Source organism: Dunckerocampus dactyliophorus, chromosome 1 (assembly GCF_027744805.1).
Source record: "Dunckerocampus dactyliophorus isolate RoL2022-P2 chromosome 1, RoL_Ddac_1.1, whole genome shotgun sequence".
NCBI classification, from domain to species: Eukaryota; Metazoa; Chordata; class Actinopteri; order Syngnathiformes; family Syngnathidae; genus Dunckerocampus; species Dunckerocampus dactyliophorus.
Genome location: NC_072819.1, coordinates 12,176,064 through 12,197,505, shown reverse-complemented (window position 1 = coordinate 12,197,505; position 21,442 = coordinate 12,176,064). Strand labels below are relative to the sequence as shown.

General features: G+C 43.3%; 1 protein-coding gene across 2 annotated transcripts in view; it reads right to left on the bottom strand.

Annotated features, from left to right (window-relative positions):
• Window positions 1-21,442, bottom strand: part of chrm4a (cholinergic receptor, muscarinic 4a) — a 76,053-nt gene that overhangs the window by 15,203 nt on the left and 39,408 nt on the right. For both annotated transcript variants that reach the window (XM_054773807.1, XM_054773818.1), the window contains exon 3: window positions 753-1,351. In XM_054773807.1, the coding sequence (XP_054629782.1) occupies window positions 753-1,351 (599 nt within the window). The remainder of the gene's footprint in view (window positions 1-752; window positions 1,352-21,442) is intronic.

Below are 21,442 nucleotides of genomic sequence, written 5' to 3'. Positions count from 1 at the left end.
GGTATATTTCAATCTTTTTGAATTGCATACTTTGTTCATCTGAGCAGCTGAATCAGAGAAACTGGACTCCCTTGATTTTCTTAACGATGTTTCACCTCTCATACAGGTCCAAGTTCAGTTGCTCTGATTCAACTCCTCAGATATTCCACGTAGTGAAAACCTTCACCCCATGTTATTTTGTTTGCAACTGGTTTGCAACTGGCTCAAAATAAAAAAAAATAAACCAACAAATATAACACCACCACCACCATCGGCTAGAATGTTATTATTAGTGGTTTAAAAGAACAGATTGAAAAAAAATATATATATTTTTGTTTTTTACACATTTACACAATTGATCAACAGCTGATCAACAAGCCGATTTCACTTGAATGGTTGTTTGCAAAAAATTGCTTACTCAAATTTTTTTTGTCTCACTCCCATTTCTTCTTTTTGCATTTTGAACCTCTACTTTTGAACCTCCTTAAGATCCAACAGTGCAAAATGTAAATTCTTGCCATTTTTCAACTGGTCTTAAAATTTTGATCAGGAATCAAAACAGCAAAGCTGATTTCTGTTCTTGGATTTTGCAAAATATTGTATGAGAGAAGTCAGCTGTTGGGCCTGAGGTCATATGTCAATCCATGGTGAGTATGGGTGAGTATGGGTGAGAGACGGGGTACCAAGTGTGCACAATACATTTGACAAAAATGTACAGGTTTAAATATGAAGATGACATGTCCATATAAAAGACAAACTTTTCTATATAGTACCTGAATGTAACACTCTCCAGGTGGCACTGTTCGCTGCCCAACTATGAACTGCCAAAACAAGATGGCAGGTGCCCAAAGGATGAAGGATAAGATCCATGCTGCTGCAATCATCAACCCCGCCAACTTCGTTGTCCTTCTTGTGGGGTATGTGAGGGGCTTGGTCACACAGAAGTAGCGATCAAAACTAATGATCAACAGGTTCATCACTGAGGCGTTGGAGACCACATAATCTAAAGCGAGCCACAGGTCACAGATCACAGGCCCAAGGGGCCAGTATCCAACAATGATATAGACAGTGTACAAATTCATGCTGAACACGCCAATGATCAGGTCAGCACAGGCCAATGAGAACAAGAAATAGTTATTGACAGTTTGTAAGTGGCGATTGACTTTGATGGACAGCATGACCAAAATGTTCCCTGTTACAGTCACAAGGCTCAGCGATCCAGTGACCAGGGCTATAAAAAACATCTCAACTGCCTTGTATGGACTTGTGGCTCCCACGCTGTCCTCCACTTCCGAGCAGGACGTTGAATCATTTGTGGACACATTGCATGAGGCATTGACAAACAGGTCACTGGACTGGTTGAGTGAGGATCCTGAAGAATTGGACCAAAAGAGAAACAGTATCATTAGTTGAACAGAAGAACCGAAGAACCATAACATAAGGTTTGCAGAAATAGTAAAACAGATGAAACTGGAATGCGCTGAGGACAGTGGAGACCTCAGAAAAGGCACAACAATCCCAATTTCATTCATCACCATGTTGGTAGAGTTTGTTTAATTTTGGTAACTAACAAATAGTGACAATATAAAATATTTGTATTTGATTATTGTTGTTTTATGTACAAGTGATCCTTGAGTTACAACTTTCCCCGGGGGGTTAAGAGTAACAATAACTGTTCCTAATGTTATTGCCAACATTACCATTGTTAGAATAAAAATAACAACATGACAATACCATAGATAAAACACTGAGTTACATGGGGATGTACATATGTACTGTAAGTGTGTATGTATGCACGTCTGCATGTATAAATGGTTGATTCTCCTGAAAGGGGTGCCAGAGAGGGTGCTGTCACTTCAAGGGGCATGACACACAGACTACATTGATTTGAAGCTATAACCATATAAAAATATACTTCAAACACACTGAATAAACAGGGGAAACAGTGTTGAATACATATGATTGGTTTGTTTTAGTTTATTTGAACATGAAGGTTACAATGGAATACATCTCATGAATCATTATCATTATTTTACAGTTCCACATGTCCAAAAGGAGTAGGAAGAAGCAAAGCTTATTTAATCCTACCCCCCATCCATTCTATATCTAGTACAGTACATGATGTTCACTTCCTGCATTCCATGTCATGTTTCTGTGATAGTCAGGATAATACATAATAGATAACGGTAAGACATGCCCTCCCCACCCCACCCCCAAAAAATCTCTATATATACATATACATTAATAATAATAATAATAATAATAATAATAATAAATAAATGTTTAAAATAAATATGAATAAAGAACAGAACTTTTTTTATAAACAACAACAACAAAAATAACAAACCTGACAGAACATCATTGTGATGATCAAGACTCTTCTGCCTTGTATTTAGCAAACATCAACTGCTTGTATTGGTTTTTGAATGAGCTCATCTCTGTACATTGTTTGAGTTCCTTACTCAATCCGTTTCATAATTTAATTCCACACACTGCAATGCTGTGGGTTTTCAGCGTAGTTCTCGCGTATAAATGTTTTAAGTTTAATTTTCCTCTAAGATCGTGTTTCTCCTATCTGATAGAGAAATACTGTTTGAGGTTTTTGGGTAACGAGTTGTTATTAACTTTATACATTATTCTAGCGGTTTGTAAGTTTACTAAATCTGCGAATTTTAATATGTGCGATTTTAAAAATAGAGGGTTTGTATGTTCTCTATACTTGGCATTATGAATTATCCTCACAGATCTTTTTTGCAGTACAGTGAGTGAGAGAAGATTGCTTTTGTAATTATTACCCCATATCGCCACACAATACATTAAATATGGTAATACTAAGGAACAGTACAGAGTGTGGAGTGATTTTTGGTCAAGAACATATTTTGCTTTATTCAATATAGAGATATTTCTCGCCACCTTTTGCTGTATATATTTAATATGAGATTTCCAACTCATTTTTTCATCTATTACAAATCCAAGGAATTTATATTCTTCCACTTTTTCAATATTCACTCCGTTAATTTGTATTTGGTCGTACGTGTCCTTTCTGCTATTTCCAAATAGCATTATTTTAGTTTTACTTAAATTCAGGGATAATCTGTTCCTGTCAAACCAAGATTTTAATATGACCATTTCACCCTTGACCTTTTTAATGAGTTCTTGTGTGCTTTCACCAGAACAGAAAGCGGTGGTATCATCCGTGAATAAGACCCATTTTAAGTCCTTTGTTACTTTACAAAGGTCGTTGATGTACAAATTAAACAGTTTTGGTACCAGTATGGACCCCTGGGGTACTCCACACGTGGTGTATAAGCTCCCAGATTTATATTCTCCTAGCTTTACAAATTGTTTCCTCTTTGCTAGGTAGCTTTTAACCCAATTCAAAACTAATCCTCTAATTCCGTACATTTCTAATTTTGAAATTAAGATATTGTGATTAATTGTATCGAAGGCTTTTGTCAGATCCATGAAAACAGCTGCTGCGCATCTTCTATTGTCTATAGCAGTAGTGATTTCCTCCGTGATTTCGATCAGTGCCATAGAAGTTGAAATGTTGGCTCTGTAACCATATTGACTGCTAGCAAATAATTCATTCTTATTAATAAATTTGTCTAACCTATTATTAAATAGCTTCTCCACAATTTTAGAGATTTGTGGTAACAAGGAAACTGGCCGGTAATTTGTAAATTGGTGTTTGTCTCCTTTTTTGAAAATTGGAACCACCTTGGCTGTTTTCATTTTGCTTGGAAATATTCCTGTCTGAAATGATAATTTACTAATATATGTTAACGGGTCTGCGATCTCATTGATGACCCTTTTAATTGTTTCCATTTCGATTCCATGACAATCAGTTGATGTTTTTGTCTTAAAATGCTTAACAATATCAGTGATCTCCTTTTTGGTTACAACAGTGAGAAACATAGACTTCAGATTCCTATCAATGATATAACTCCCTTCATCAACTGTGTCTTGTTTTGGAATTTCTTCTTCCAGTTTTGGTCCAATATTTACAAAATAATCATTAAACATTTCAACTACTTCATTCATGTCATTCCTGTAAGTGTTTCCAACCATGAAATAGTGAGGGTAGTCTGCTTTCCTAATGTTGTTATTTATAATACTATTTAAGATGCCCCAAGTTGCTCTAATGTTATTTTTGTTCTTATCTAGTAAATGACTATAATATTCCCTCTTACACACTCTCAAGATAGTTATCATCTTATTTTTGTAAGTCTTATACTTTTGTTCTGCTTCTTTGGTCTGTTGAATAATGAATGTCCTGTATAATGTGTTCTTCTTCTTACAGGCGTTTTTTAGTCCTTTTGTCATCCATGGCTGGTTGTTTTTCTTTTGCTTCTTGGACTTTTCTTGCCAGGGACAGTTCTTATCGTAGAGCTCCATATAAGTACCAAGGAAGCTGTCATATGCTTCATCCACATCTGTTGCACTGTAGACACTCTCCCAACTTTTTTCTTCTAGATCTTTCCTGAAGGCACGGATTCTGTCCTCTGTACGGAGTCTTTGAAAAGTCTTTTTTGCCTCCACCTGTCTTTTATTATAATGTACATTGTAAATTGTGAACACTGGAAGATGATCACTGTTGTCACTATTTAGCAGGCCACTGATGGTGTTGTTATCAAAGTCATTGGTGAATATATTATCGATGAGGGTGGCACAGTGGTCTGTTATTCTGCTTGGTCTCATGATTTTAGGATATAAACTCAAACTATACATTGTATCTGTGAAGTCGTCTATTTCCTTGCACTTGTGTGAGTTCAAAAGCTCAATATTGAAGTCTCCACATATAAAAATAGTTTTTTGACCTATGTCTGTAAACGTTGTCTTAATCCAATCCTCAAACATTCCACTCTTTGACTTTGGAGTTCTATACACACAACTTATTAACACAGTTTTGCTTTTTTCTTTACAGATTTCAATTGTTATTCATTCTAAAATGTTATCGATGACAAATGACATATTCTTTACCATTTTGTGGTTCAGATGTTTGTCCACGTATACAGTCACACCTCCTCCATTTGCATTGTTCCTGTTTGCACACGTCATTTCATATCCTTCCAGCTCGAAGTCGATTCCTTTTTTAGCATTGATCCAAGTTTCTGAGATTGCTATTACTTTGAAAGGTTCCTTGAATTGATTCAGATATTGTTTGATATTAGTAAAGTTTGCGTTCAAGCTTGTGCCGTTTATGTGGATGATGGATAACTTGTCGTCGTTGATGAAGCTGTTGTTGTATTGCTCCTCCGTATAATAACGGCAGTCGTTTGTAATGTGAGAAAAAACATTCCGGAGAGAAAAAAAAGTCTGGATCAATATCTTTTTCCATATCCAATTGTTTGTGATCTGTAAAGTGAAAAGTGTCCAGTTGTAGATCTTCTTGTAGCGTATTGAAGCTGTTTTCTTCCATGTTGGGAGACCTCAATATCTCTCTAGGTCCTTGATGTCTTTGACAACAAGAACTCTGGCCTCTGGTCCTCCATTTACTTTGATGAAGATTTTGCAGTTTGCACTCCATGTTCCTTGGATCTTTCCTTGCTTCCTCAGATCACGTGCTTTCTTCGCAATCTCAGCGTTGCGCTTGGTCAGGTGGTCATTCATGTAGACGTTTGTCCTTTTCAGCTTCTTTCCCTGTTTCAGCAGAGCAACCTTGTATTTCCTATTAGTGAATTTGATGATGATGACGGGTGTAGTACAGTTCCTCCCATACAGTGGGATACAAGTATCAATAGATTGGATGTCAACATCCACCTCCTTCGATTGCAAAAAATCAACAACTTGTTGCTCTGTTGAGGCGACATCCATTTCATCTGGGAAAAGGCTTCTTGAGACGTCATCTGTACTTCTGTGAAGAAGGTGTCGGACGTTTCGCTCCTCATCCGAAGAGCTTCGTCAGCGAACTAATAAGTGCTGGTAGCCTAGGCCTTAAATACAGTAAGAGTGGGCGGAATTGGTGTGCCAACACCCTCCTTCTATTGGTTCCTTACACTAAGCCTGGGCGGAGTAGTGGTATAATCCTTTCCTACCTTAACACCTCCGATAAAAGGGAAGTGTCGCTCCCTGAGTTGGGTATGAACGACTCTGATACTGGCTCGTTAGCATCTATTGTTCTGGCTCGGCCCTGGCTTCACCTCATTTGCAAGACTAAGAGCTGTGGGTTTTGGTCTCAGTAACCTGCTGAACACAGGGTCCAAATTAAACCTCAAACCACCATTCCGATTCAATGATGGGTTCTGTTGTTTGACTGTATTTAAGGCCTAGGCTACCAGCACTTATTAGTTCGCTGACGAAGCTCTTCGGATGAGGAGCGAAACGTCCGACACCTTCTTCACAGAAGTACAGATGACGTCTCAAGAAGCCTTTTCCTTGATGGACAACTCCTGTACGACTGAGAGCCTACACAGATCCATTTCATCTGGTTCTTCAGTATTCGCCACTGCTCTGGCATAGAACCTTCGAAGTCCCGTCACGACCACGTCATTCATTCATGTGTTCTGATCCATGTCATCTATGGTGATTTTCAGCTGCTCAATGATTTTATCTTTTTCTTTACCTTCCTTTTTGAGAGTGGCTCCCAGTGCAGCATAACTTTCCTGTAATTCTTTATTCTCCACTCTCAGACCTTGCATTTCCTTCCTTAATATCCCCATATCCTTTTGCAATGCTTCTCTCTGACCTTGAGCTTCCTCTCTCATACCTGGCATTTCTCTTTGCATGACGTTGGAAGACTCTAGCAGACCTTGAATTACACTGTGCATGGAGTTGGAATTCTCCACAAGTTGCTGCAGCTGTTTTCCAAAATCCCCCATGGTTTTCACCATGGTATCCTCACTCTTTTCCATTAAGCTTCTTTCTTGCTTTTTTGCGTGGTGTTTAACCTTCTGTAAGGCTCTCGCTGTTGCTTTATCTATATTTCCACTCAAGTGTGTCATCTGATTAACTGTGTCATCCTTGTCGGGTCTCGGCGGCGGTTGTGGTACTAGGTGAGCACCTCCGGTTGTCTCAGGAATCTGTTCTAGATCGACATCTTCCATATATATGACTGAATCTGGAGTACTTCGACCAGAACTGCTAGAGCCACCGCTTGTTTCGCTTCCTCTCCCTCGAGCCTTTGACATTGTTACGATGATTAAGTTGCTACATTGTGATTACAGGCTGGTGGTTTCTGGTCTACAGTAAATATTTAACGGATAATTAATAATTGTGCACAACATCAATCACATGATGTGATTTCATTTTAAGGTGTATATGATACCACAAAAGAGGCCTTCCTGAAGGTATGGACAGGTGGTTAGAGAAGACAGTTGCCATTTATTATTCAAGTATTATCAACAATACAGTGAAAATGTGAGGAAATTTGAATATTTACGTACTTTGCAAGTATATTTCAGAATGTGCCCCTAAATTTTGGGCTTGCGCTCCTAAAATTATAAGTTAGGGTCCACTGTGCTCCAATAGTTGAAAAAGTTAGTCTGGAGCCCTGAACTTGTATGTAAATGTTGCAATTGAGATTTCAGTAAACAGTGCCCTGCTACCATAAATTATACCAAAATGTGATACTGCCCCTCTCCCGGGCAGATCAGAAAGGACAACCAGCCCCCAAGACCTGCGAGAGAGAACACTCCGCAGAAGGGCAGATGGGCACCGGGGGGTAAACACCAGCGGACCCAGAGTAGCCTCCACCAACCAGAAGAAAACCTGCCCACAATCGGGAGCACAAGACCTCCACACCCCTCCACCTCCAGGGAGCAGGGCCCCCCGCATCCGGCCCTGATACAGGACCACCTGCCCAGCCCAAGGCCAGGAAAGAGAAGATATCACCCCTCGCCCCAAAGAGGCCCGGGCGGCAGAGATGGAACACCAAAAAAAGAGTAAAAAAAATAAATAAATAAAAACACACACGCACACACACCAACACCGCAGCCGATCTCCCCACACCTGGAAGCTGCATTGTAGCACCCAGGGCATGTCCCACCAGGGCATTACGCCAGACCGCCAAAAGGGTATGAAGCCAGACCAGTGAGGCAGCGCATGAGCAAGGCGCCCAAAGGGGGCCGAGCAGGAGACCCTAGGGTTCCAAACCTACAATCCAAATCCCCAGCTGCAGAAAATGCGGACAACTAGAGAGCATGCCGACATCAGGCCAGCACTCTCCCTCCATCACAAAGACAAGATGACCCCATCAAAGCAGACAAAGGAGCAGGTAAGGGGGAAAGCCAGCAAACAAATAAAGAGAGCAGAGGAGCGGACGAGCAAAAAGGCAACCCACCACTAGGTCCGTCACTGCTGGACGATAATCGTCCAACAAATTATTGTTGATCATCTATATTATTGACAATGTTTTTTGAGACCATTTTTTCATTAATTATACTGTATGGCATAACAATGCAAGTATATCATATCAAAATTAATAAACTTTAATTTCCCCACAGTATTTAACATTGTAACTGGATTGTCAAGAGCTTTTAAATAAAATAAATTAAACAAACAACATAATAAATCCAACAAACAAAAAAAAAACAATGAAAATAAAATTGACTCTCAGTCTGAAAAAGCACTAAAATTGCACAAAAAAATCCGCAAAACAGCGAGGGCTCGAAAGGTGAACCGCGATGGAGTGAGGGAACACTGTATCTAGTCTCTGTAACGGAATTTGCACTTGAATAAAAACATCGGGTATTAGTCCTTCACAGGAATGCTTCACATATAGCGAATGACACTGTCTGTGAGCGTGTACCATTTTTTGCTGTTTTGTTTATGTTTACTTTGCCCAACAAATGCCTCAGTAAACGCTGACTGTTTTTTCCCAGTTGTGAAAACTGGACAGGATGGTTGTGTTTTAGGTGGTCATGAAAGTTTGTTGTATAGCTCTTCTTCGTCTACTTTCCAGCAAATGGCATATACCAGGTGGTCGGTGTTCATGTGCTCACCTTGTTAATTCTGTTTAAAACCAAAATATTCCCACACCGGGCTGGTTTAGAAACCAGCGCTTTTGTGCCATTCATATTTGCGTTTGCTTTTTCACACTAACACTAACTTGTGCTAACTCTAACCTGGTGTACTTGAACTGTATTAACCTGCCCTGCCTCCACTTACTGGTACAAAGAGGCTGATTATTACACTTACAGGTTCCACTCGACCATCTCGTGGACTTGAGCTTTGTAGGCCGCCTTCCATCTTGGCTCCTTTGTCAACTGCTTTTCTCAGGAATGTTGCTTCAACTGCTCTCCTGTTGTTTAGCAATGTTGCTGGATCCTCCACCCAAGGGTACTTTGCATGCCAGTGTGGTTTGTCGCTGTGGCGATCTCCACTGATGTAGGTCAGTCCACTCTTTATTTGCTCCAGCTCTCTCTCCTCAGAGATTGTCATCTCCTTCCCTCCAGGTTGGCAATTTCCACATCTGCAGCCGCCACACCTGGGCTCACACGCAGCCCCGATGCTGTCCCACCTCCACCAGTCTATAAAGTCTCGGTTGGCAGCAGACGTGACTGCTTGGGTGAGTTGAAGTGGATGAATTGGGCTCCTGCTAGTGACCTCCTGGTACGCAACAGCTGCTGTGCGCATGGAGCGGGCAAAGTGGGTTCTGGATCCATGGGCTGTGACTTTAACATCTTCCATGAGATCTGGATGAGAGCCACCCACTGCTTTCCCAAGGAGACCATCCCACAGGACAAGGTCACCAACAGAGCACACTTTTTGAGGGATGAGTCGGCCTTCCTTGTGGCTGATGAGGAGGTTGATTTTAGTGGGACGGACCAGTTCATGAAAAGGGACATCCGGGAATATTTTTTGCAGTGTCTTGGGTGGTATGTGGCGATTGACCTCTGCAATGCTGTCCAGTCCGTAACACACAAGCTGGTGAGACCTCCGGGTTCCCTTTGCAGTGATGAGCTGGATTTCAGGAGGTAACGCTTGGTCTCCACTGTCACTTGCATCCCACCGACTCCATGGACTATGAGCGTCACATCCTCACTCCTCAGGCTCAGCTCACCTGCAGCCTCATGAGTGATGTAGTTTGTGTCGGACGCCAAGTCTATCAGGGTCCCAATCCTCTGTCCAGCATTTGCAGTAACTTCCAAGATCATCAATATGACAGGGAACTCTTCAAGTCCACTCTCTGCCAACAAACTCCTCTCAGATACGGCTGAACTGAATGTCTTTTAGACCGAGTTGCAGAATGCATCACGGCACCGCTGGGCCGAGTCAGGGGGCAGGGTTGTCAGGAACTCTTCCTGGGTCTCTGTGTACTTTTTCCATCCCCCTTTTGCTGGGCTTTGGAACTTTGGCTTCCTTGTCCCATCTCCCTTACTTGCAACCTTGGGACAGAGGTAGTAGTGATGACCCGGGCCTTGAGCATAATTACACCCCTCGCTTTTGCACAGAAAGGTGGTCTTGCACTCTGCGTCATCGTCGTGGACCTCCAGGCACCTCCCACAAGCACCAATTTTTTTAACTGCTTCCTTCTCTGCTATTTTGAGAGCTTTGAACTTCTTGCAGTCTCTTTCTATGGCCCCTCTCTCCACAGACAACACATGGTGCTTGGGAGCTTGAGGAGTTGGTGGTTTTTGTTCGGGCATGTTTTTGTGGGACTCTTGACTCCCTCCTGCTGGGGTCATCATCCCTGAGCTCATAAATCTTTTCCTGACTTCTCAGAAACTTAAGGAGCATGTCAAACCCCTCCTCAAGTGATGAGGCTTCCTCTCCTTCTGACACATGGACCAGCCACTCCTTCTTTAAGCCCTCTGGCAGCTTACTCTCCAGGGACTTGGTAACGAGTGGATTTTTCAGGGCCCCAGTGTTTCCCAGTTCACTGAGGTCATACAGGGCCTTTTCCACGACATATTAAATCGACAATCTTCCTGGGTTGATAACTTTTTACTGGTGACAGCGCCTGCAGCTCCTCAATGATTTGCAGGGCAATTGCTGTTTTATTTCCAAACCGATTTCCCAGCACACAAAATATTTCATCCACCGTCCCATATGTTGACAGGCGAAGGTCCCTCACTACTTTGTCCTCCAGGCTGCCTAACAGGTGGATTTTCCTGACCTCCTTGGAACCAGTCGGTTCACCTTGCCTTTGTAGTGCCTCCCACTCTTTCCTCCAGAGGTAGAAGTTCCGCTTGTTGCCGTCGAACTGTGGGAGTGCCATTGGTTTCAGCTTGATGGTAGGTGACTGTTGTGCTGTCTCCTCAGAGGGCCCCTTGCTTTCCAGCTTCACCTGCAGCAGGGTAGTCTTGTCAGAAATTAACTCTTGCAGCGAAGTCTCCACATTCCTGACATGCTGCCGGAAGTCAGGCTGCTCTACTTCTGGGACCCTCCGAGTCCATTGGCGCATGGTCTGTTTTGCCATCTTCACCAGCCCCTCAATGTTGCTGAGCATGACTTCATATACCTCCAGCTTCAGGCTAGGTTTGTTGGCTACCACCCGCTTGCACTCTTTTTCAGCTGCTTCCACTGCAAGGGAGAGTTTGGAGCAGCCAAAGTTTTGCCATAGGACCTTCTGGACAGTGCCCTCCACTTCTTCAGGCCTCTGTTCGCAGTCCTCTGCTGTTTTTCTCACATCTGCATTGATGTCCTCTTTAGCAGCAGGTTCGAGCGCCGCCTCCTCAGTCAAGGTGTCCACCTCTTCATTTGCCTCCAGTACCTTCTCGACCTCAAGTGTGACCTTGCCGAAGGCTTCCACCAGTTCTTCTGTCGACATTTTCTTGCAAGACTTCAACAGTACATTTGCTTGTCGGGTAAACCGCTGTTTGGCAGTCGTTCTCTACCTCTTCAGCTGCTGCAGGGATTTCGACTCGGCCATTTTGGGCTTTGCTGAGAACTTTGGGGCACTGGGCTTGAACGCAACAGTGGGCGGGGCTTGGACTTAGCAGGGGTTGTGAGCTGGCTTGGCAGAGGCGTCGGGTGAACTTTGATGCAGGAGTTTCAGTCTGGTTTGATAGGGGCTTTCCCAACCAGCTGGACCGTTTTTTCACTGTCAAGTATTATAGTTTTTTGCTGTGTTCCCCACACTTGAAGGGGTGTACCAACGCTGAACAATTAAGCAGGACTTCACTCAACAAGACCAGACTGTTTTTCCTTTTTTATTTTTCAGCAGGTGAAAAACCTTAAATGACAAACAGCACATGATTAACATTTTTTAAACCCAAGTACTCACAAATCAAATAATTACCAAAACCCATAATAATTAACAATGAATACAACACAATTAATTATTATCAAACCCTTAAATATTAACCTTGAACCATTACACAAGTAAATAAAAATAGATTAATTCTAAAAACAGATTAAAAAAATAAAACTGATTTTAACTGAATTATTTCAGTGTGAGTGCGTAAAAATACATTTTTAACCACGGGAAACAATGAATTAATGGAACTGGTTAAATCCAACACACAAATTAATAAATACCTAATGAATTAACCACAAATTTTACCCCAGTTTTAGAGGCACATATGTACATATCCAATGTAAAATTATTATCTAGCAGTGAACCAAGTGACCCGTTTCCCCCATAAGCAACCATTTACCCAGCCAACATTACACAAAGCACCTTGCCCCACATTCCAATGCCACAGCAGCGCAACAAGTGCCGCACATCCACAAAGAAAATAAAAAGTGATCTTACCGGCTGTCCGTTCAGCTCTATGTTGATAGTATTCTCACAGCTGTGTGGAGGAACTAAAACCTTTGCTCTGCTCTGCAGTGGCGTCTCTTTAATCGGACTGATTTGACACAGCTGCGTAATTAGCGCGCTCGCGCACCAGCCGATGAGACAGGAGCACTCACTGCTGTAACTTTTCATGAAAGTAAATTGGCTTTGATCATGTGAATTGACTGGCCGAACTAATGCCGAATTATATAAAAACCATCTCTAGTAACCTGGTTGAATACGGGAGTAGATGTGCTCTACCACGTTCTCTCTTAAAGAAAACTGCAATAATCTAAACAGGGTTCTGCCTGTTGCCGAGCGCATCACAGGGCCGCCGTAGTCACGGGCTCGCGCATCAGCTGGCAAAACAGCTGTTCGCCGTAACAGTCATTGTAGCAACTCAAAATGATTCTCAGTAGTTTGTGTGGCCCCCACGTGCTTGTACACATGCCTGACAACGTCGGGGCATGCTCCTAATGAGACTACGGATGGTGTCCTGGAGGATCTCCTCCCAGTTCTGGACCAGGGCATCACTGCGGTACCTGGACGCATGGAGGAGATTCCAGGAGACAGGTAGTTACTCCAGGAGAGCTGGACAGGGCCATAGAAGGTCCTTCAACCCTCAGCTGGATCGGTATCTGCTCCTTTGTGCAAGGAGGAACAGGATGAGCACTGCCAGAGCCCTACAAAATGACCGCCAGCAGGCCACTGGTATGAATGTTTCTGACCAAACAATCAGAAACAGGCTCCATGAGGTTGACCTGAGGGCCCGACGTCCTGTAGTGGGCCCTGTGCTCACTGCCCAGCACCGTAGAGCTCAATTGGCATTTGCCGTAGACCACCAGAATTGGCAACTACACCACTGGTGCCCTGTGCTCTTCCCTGATGAGAGCAAGTTCAACCTGAGCACAGGCGACAGACGTGAAAGGGTCTGGAGATGCCGTGAACGTTATGCTGCCTGCAACATCATTCAGCATGACCGGTTTGGTGGTGGGTCAGTGATGGTCTGGGGAGGCATAACCCTGGAAGGACGCACAGATCTCTACAGGTTAGATAACGGCACCCTGACTGCTATTAGGTATCGGAATAAAATCCTTGGACCCATTGTCAGAACCTACGCTGGTGCAGTGGGACCACCTGGTCCACGACAATGCCCGACCTCATGTGGATAGTGTATGCAGGTAGTTCCTGGAGGATGAAGGAATTGATACCACTGACTGGCCCCCACGTTCACCTGACCTAAACCCAATAGAACACCTCTGGGACATTATGTTTAGGTCCATCCGGCGCCGCCAGGTTGCTCCTCAGACTGTCCAGGAGCTCATTGATGGTCCAGATCTGGGAGGAGATCCCCCAGGACACCATCCGTAGTCTCATTAGGAGCATGCCCCGTACAAGCACGTGGGGGCCACACAAACTACTGAGAATCATTTTGAGTTGCTACAATGACATTTTGGCAAAATGGACCAGTCTGCTGTATCATTTTTTCACTTTCATTTTTGGGGTGTCTTTGATTTTCCCCCTCTATAGGGTGATTATTTTCATTTCTATTAAATTATGTGGCATCATTTTGTTACTAATACATCACCCACTTATTATCAGGAAAGATATTCAAGATCGTTTTTCCCCCAGTTTAGATCTGATGTGTTTTCGAAGTGTTCCTCTAATTTTTTTGAACAGTATATATATTTATATACAGTATATTAACAATACAGATGGTGTCACGCAATGTATTAATAACACAACAAAATGCATGTCATATTGTACACTAACCGGAGAATGCACGCAAACCTGTGCCATAAATTTTTCCCAATAACCAAAAAAAACACTAACTAGGGTCGGACGCTAACCGAGGTTCCAATGTACACAATGTACTTGTATTCTCTTGCCAAGCTGCTGTGTTGCAGGCATTAAACCACAAAGAATCAATTAAAGACATTTTACAAGGGTACCTATTATGGCTGGACATTTCTAACAAACTATTGTTGTCTATGTGGAGAGTGGCTCTTTGTGATAGTATGACACTTTGGCTTTTTATGCTAATCTGTCCACCGCTGCTTTAAGTTATATGTTTTTCAGTTATTGTCTTCTTAATAACATTTTTCTCCTGCACATCTCTTCAACTGTACGGTGTACAGTACTGCTTGAATGACTATCGCCCTATAGCACTCACTCCTATTGTAATGAAGTGCTTTGAAAGGATAGTCATGACCCACATCAAAAAGAACATCCCGGCCACTGTGGACCCTCTACAGTTTGCATATCGCCAGAACCGGTCCACGGATGATGCAGTCAACACTGCCATCCACATAGCCCTTCTCACCTACAAGGCCAGGGCACATATGTCAGAATGCTATTTATAGACTATAGCTCTGCTTTTAATACAGAAACTCACAAACTCACAAATAAGCTCCTCACACTTGGCCTGTCACCCACACTCTGTAACTGGGTGTTTAACTTTCTAACAGGCAGGCCCCAGTCAGTCAGAGTCCACAATCGCACATCCAGCTCAAGAATTGTGAGCACTGGGACCCCACAGGGGTGTGTGCTGAGTCCACTCCTCTACACGCTCTTCACCTATGATTGCGTGGCCTCCCAGAACAACACCAGCATCATTAAATTTGCAGATGACACGACAGTCATCGGCCTGATCACTGGAGGTGTTGAAACATCATACAGAAGAGAGGTGGCAGACCTCATAAGTTGGTGTCATGATAACAATCTCCTTCTCAAAACAGATAAGACTAAAGAGATGATCATCGACCCAAGAACAATGGAAAAGGAGCCGCATAGAGCCCTGTTTATTGATGAGACTGAGGTGGAGAGGGTGAAAACCTTCAAGTTCCTTGGCACACACATCAGCGAGGACCTCATCTGGTCTCACAACACCCAACAAATTATGAAGAAGTCCCAAAGGAGACTGTACTTCCTGAGAAGACTGAGGAACTTTGGCATGTCCACCACAATCCTTAGTTGCTTCTACAGTTGCACTATCGAAAGTGTCCTTACAGCCGCCATCACTGTTTGGCACGGTAACTGTACAACACGTGATAGGAAGGCACTCCAGCGGGTGATCAAGACCTCACAGAACATTGTTGGGGCAGCCCTCACCTCACTGCAAGACATTTATAAATCTAGAGTCCTATGAAGAACACACAACCTCATCAAGGACAGCACACATCCACAACACTCATTATTCACAATCTGACCGTCAGGCAGACGCAACAGGACTTTGAAGTCCAGGACCATAAGGCTGGCAAACAGCTTTTACCCACAGGCCATCAGGCTTCTCAACGAAGCACTCACACACGCCGCACGCAACACACGCACACACTCATAGCACTTTATTTATTTATATTATTTATCTGTATTAATGTCTCTTCTGTTGTTGTTGCTTAATTTATTGGTACATAGGTTTCTTATGTTCTTATTCTTTTTCTTGTGTTTGTCTTTCTTTCTTGGGAGAATGAACAGAATAAAAATTTCATTGCTTTGTATAATCCGTATAAATGTCCGTTTTAAAATGCATATGACAATAAAACTCTTGAATCTTGAATCGTGTACATACGAATATCCCTTATAGTGATGTGTCGGTGAATTAAATGATTAATGTTTTCCTTGTCTTTTTTTTCCTGTGAAAGGTGAATGTCATTGGTCAAGATGTGTGGCGGCGTTTGTGTCCACACTGAGCAGCGGAGGGGCGGGGTTAAACACACACACCACGAGTGTTGCCAACATGGTGACTTTGTCGCTTAAATCTGTCGACATTCCAAACCCTGTTGTCGACATATTTTCTCCAAAGCGACTAGCAACAAATCTAGCAACTCTTTCTGGTGTCGTTGGAAGGTTTTCTGGTATTTGGGGACTTAAAAGTGAAAGCATGTATTTTTCTGAGCTTCTGTTCTTACAGCGGGTGCTGCTCCACTGGTCCACCCCGCTACAAAGAAGTCACAGGGAGTCATTGTACAGTCGGCTCCCGCGGCACACAGAGGATAGTGGAGCTCTATGCATCCATGAATCACGCAACCGGGAGGCGCGATGCCGCCAGGGTGGATTACGGGGCGGAAGACCCTACAGACCTAAAAAATGAATATTTCTTATCTTCATTAAATTACTACACCATTGCACTCAAGCCTCATTCGAACTTGGTCACTTACCTGTTGGTGTGTCAGAACGTTGCACTCCTAACTGCAAAATAAAAGGTGGAGGCTCGAGGCGAGTGTTGTGTTCAAGATAGCACAAGCTGCAACTGTCTGCTCACATGATTTATTTTCATTGTTGATCTCGCAAAAACGAAAGCAACCCTTCATGACCCCACACGTCACATTCCCGCGACTCCACACCAACATAGCATATGGCCATATGCTACAGCGAGTCGGGATGTAATTACAGTGGTGTTTGGCCCCTTTTGCATATTTGCCACACTTAAGTGTTTCAGATCATCAAACAAATTTAGATATTAGTCAACGACAACACAACTGAACACAAAATGCAGTTTTAAAATGACATTTTTTATTATTAAGGGAGAAAAAAAAATCCAAACCTACATGGTCCAGTGTGAAAACGTGATTGTCGCCTAAACTTAATAACTGGTTGGGCCACCTTTGCAGCAGTAACTGCAATCAAGCATTTGTGATAACTTGCAATGAGTCTCTTACAGTGCTATAGAGGAATTTTGGCCCACTCAGACACATTGGAGGGTTTTTGGAGGCATGAACTGCCTTTTTAAGGTCATGCCACAGCATCTCAATAGGATTCAGGTCAGGACTTTGACTAGGCCACCCCAAAGTCTTCATTTTGTTTTTATTCAGCCATTCAGCGGTGGACTTGTGTTTTGAATCATTGTCCTGCTGCAGAATCCAGGTTTGTTTCAGCTTGAGGTCACGAACATATGGCCGGATATTCTCCTTAGGATTTTTTGGTAGACAGCAGGATTCATGGTTCCATTTATCACAGCAAATCTTCCAGGTCCTGAACCAGCAAAACAGCCCCAGACCATCACGCTACCACCACCATGTTTTACTGTTGGTATGCTGTTATTTTTCCAAAATGCAGAGTTACGTTTACGACAGATGTAATGGGACACACACCTTCCAAAAAGTTAAACTTTTGTCTCATTAGACCAGAGAGTATTTTCCCAAAGGTCTTGGGAATAATCATGATCTTTTCCGGCAAAATTGAGACAAGCCTTAATGTTCTTTTTGTTCAGCAGCGGTTTTCATCTTGGAACTCTGCCTTGCAGGTCGTTTTTGCCCAGTGTCTTTCTTATGGTGGAGTCATACTGTTCATAAATACACAGGACTTTATGGAAACTGTCCTTTGTGCCTATAGATAGTAATCACATGAGGCGTGGATGTTGAGTGTGCCGTGGGAACTTTATGTCAGCCATGGGAAAGATGTAAATTTTGGGACACATCATCAGTGGTGTACCTTTGAATCAGTGGGTGTTTCGGCCTTTCAACACTAAACACTCTCATCAAAGGGGCCAACTACAGGGTGATCAAGCCTGAGCCTGTGTCCCATGAACAATCATGAGTACAGGAGTGTCTGGATTGTGGCGGGAGAGGTGGGAGGGAAGGCAGTGAGCTAGGCAGCGAGATACCGACCTGGGACCAAAAAACTGCCCCGCCTCAACGTGTCATCGCTCAGACTACCCGCTTCCCCCACCGTATCCTTGGGTAAGGGCAGGAAGTGGGTGGGGGGTTCTAATCGGGATGAGCGGGTACACCATTATCTGTATCTGTTCACCCATCTAAATTATCTGTATCCGTATCTGTACTCAGAGTGGGCGGGCATAAACTGGAAGTGAGCGTGGTTTAACCACAAATGGGTAGGTCTTAAATCGGTGAATTATTTTAAGTCTGAAATTTACATTTATTATTGTTTATTATTCAGCTATATGTGTACCTTGTATATGTGTAAGTGATCTGTAAGATTTTATTATTCAATTATTTTTAATGATCTGTGTGAATTTGGTGATTCATGCAAACATACACTGATGGCAAACAGGGAAATAATCTGTCAGCCTTGTTCACTGTAGTAAAAAAACACGTTGAATACACAAAACATGTTCAATACCACGAGTACAGTTTTCCAACTGGCTCATATAACCAGCCAAATTAGAAGCAGGCAGACAAAAAAAAAAAAAAAGCCGGCAGTGACCGACGCAACACAAGCTGTTTACAACTCCGTCTCGTCAAATGTACCGTGTACTCCTCTCTCTGGCTGTAGGGAGTCTGTCTAGGGAGGGCCGGTCACTGTGTGTGACCGGCCAATCACAGAGCGTGAAGAATGAATACATAGGTAGTTACCCAATGAGGATTTTCCTTCAACACGATTCCGAGTAATGACGAGCTGTACTCGTTTCATGCTCGTACAGTATATGGCAAAAATGCATTATCTGTAGCCGATACTCATCTAAAATGAGGATTCGGCTCATCCCTAGTTTAAACTTAATTAGGGTCGTCGTTTGGGCACCCTCCTTCATTGGTGTTTCGATGATAGTCCAACTGATAGGCCCATGACTCCTCCAGAGAGCTCATCGGCAAACACCTGGCATCCCAGGTGTGCCTCCTCCTGCTTTGAGCCCAGCAAGGGTCCTTGTGCTTGATCCATAGCCACTGGCCGCTTCTTTCGGCCGCTTCAGAGACTGATCTTATTGTCTGTCTCAGAGTCTGTCCATGTTTCATGAGTCTGATGGCAGAGGAAGGCACAAAATCTCTGCATCCTACTTCAGCTGGATAGACCTTGGCCTTCCATCCTCATTGTTCTGCATCTGTTGCCAGGTCTGTGAAGCGCAGCTTCTTTTGTTCGTAGGCCTCTTCGGTGGAATCCTCCCATGGGACCGTGAGCTCTATGATGTTGACCACCTTTAGTGAAGGGGACCATAGCACCAAGTCTGGCCTGAGGGTGGTTTCAATCCCTGGAGGAAACATTAGTTGCTTGCCAATATCAACTAGCATGTTCCAATCCCGAGCCATGGCTGGCTTTCCAGCTTCTGGTTTGGTAGGAGGGTGTCCCTCTCAAATGAGTGTTGGCACGGAGACAGAATTGGTAGCTCTCAGGGGCAAGGGCTGCTGCCAGACTCTTGAGGACCTGATTGTGCCTCCAGGTGTAGCAGCCTTACAACCGGTCAAGATGTGCTTGAGAGCCGCTGGATTTGGCCAGAGGGCGCAGGTTGGGTCCTCGCCATACCATTGATGAAGGTTTTTGGGGGATGGGAGCACATCATATGTAGCTCTTATGACAAAACTGATGTTGGTTTCTTCCATTTCCTAGAGCTGCCTCCAGGTGAGTTTTCTTTTCTCCATGCCTTCCCACCTCATCTGTAGTCTCACTTTAGAGCACGTGTATTCTTCGGTGAGGCTTGTGATAGGTAATTCAAAGGCTCCTTTACCATAGATGCTGATGTTGGTCAGACAGCGTGGGACCCCAAGCCACTTCTTTACATACGAGGGTTATGGTTTACTCCATCTTCTCCACAGTTGTTATTGGGACCTCGCAGATCATGAGTGGCCACACTACCCTAGGGAGAAGTCCAAATTGTAGGCATCAGAGTTTGAGCTTCCCTGGCAGCAGTGTCTTGTTTATGGCGTCCAGACTGTTGGTGATGTCCTGCCTTAGTACCTGCACCTGGTCTTTGTCCCTGAGGTTTGAATTGTACCATCTGCCCGGGCTTTTGACGGTTTTAACACAATCGATATTGGGTCGTCACCAGTACAGAGCCTCACATTCTTAAGCTCTTGACCCTTGAGATGCTTCGTGACTTATTCAGCTTGATTTTCATCCAGGCCCACCTGATGTTTTCCTGCAGCTTTCCAAGTAGCTGCCTGGTGCATGCTGCAGTAGTGGTCAGCGTGGTCATGTCATCCATGAATGCTCGGATAGGTGGAAGGCAGGTTCCGTTCTTAGTTTGCTTAGTTTTTTCCCAACCACCCATCTAAAGGCCCTGATGATGACTTCCATGGCCATTGTGAATGGCAGGGGTGAGACTGTGCAGCCTGCCATGATGTTCTGTAGTCGGCTGTTGTGAAGCACAGTTGCAGGTCTTCAAAGTAGGTTTTCACTAGAGCAGTGATGGATAATGGAATGTGGAAGAAGTTAAAGTATTCCCAGAGAGAGTGGACTATGTTTTTAGACTTTAATGACCAACCCGGAATGTCGGCTAGTATTCTCTGGGAGACAGCTAAAGTAGTAATGCACGGGAAAACTATTTCTTATTGACCATATAAGAAAGTGAAAGAAAGATTACTAGAATTAGAGTTGGAGAAAAAAATACAACTCCTAGGAACCGCTCATCGTGACTCACAAGATGAGCACACCCTGAGTAACCTAAGAAAACTGAAATTAGACTTAAAAGAAATGACCGATAAGAAAATTCAGTTCAAACTGCAGAGACTGCGTTTGGAGAAGCTTGAGCATGGCAGTAAACCCGGAAAATACTTAGCTAACCAACTAAAACTCCATTACAAACTCAGTAGGTCATATCACTTACCTCCCGGAGGAAATAAATTCTGCCTTTAGGGACTTTTATAAAAATGTATACACACCTCAGATTAAACCATCTCTCCTAGATATTGAAACATTTGTCAGCACCATAGAATTACCCAAAATTAAATGAAAACAGGTGAAAAACTTAGATTTACCCATTTCATTAATAGATCTTTATGATGCTCTACAGCGGATGCCGAATAAGAAAGCACCAGGACCCGACGGGTTCCCTGCTGAATTTGATAAAGCATTCTGGTCATTACTAGCCCCAATATTTCTTAAAAAGGTTTTGGAAATTAAAGACAGTGC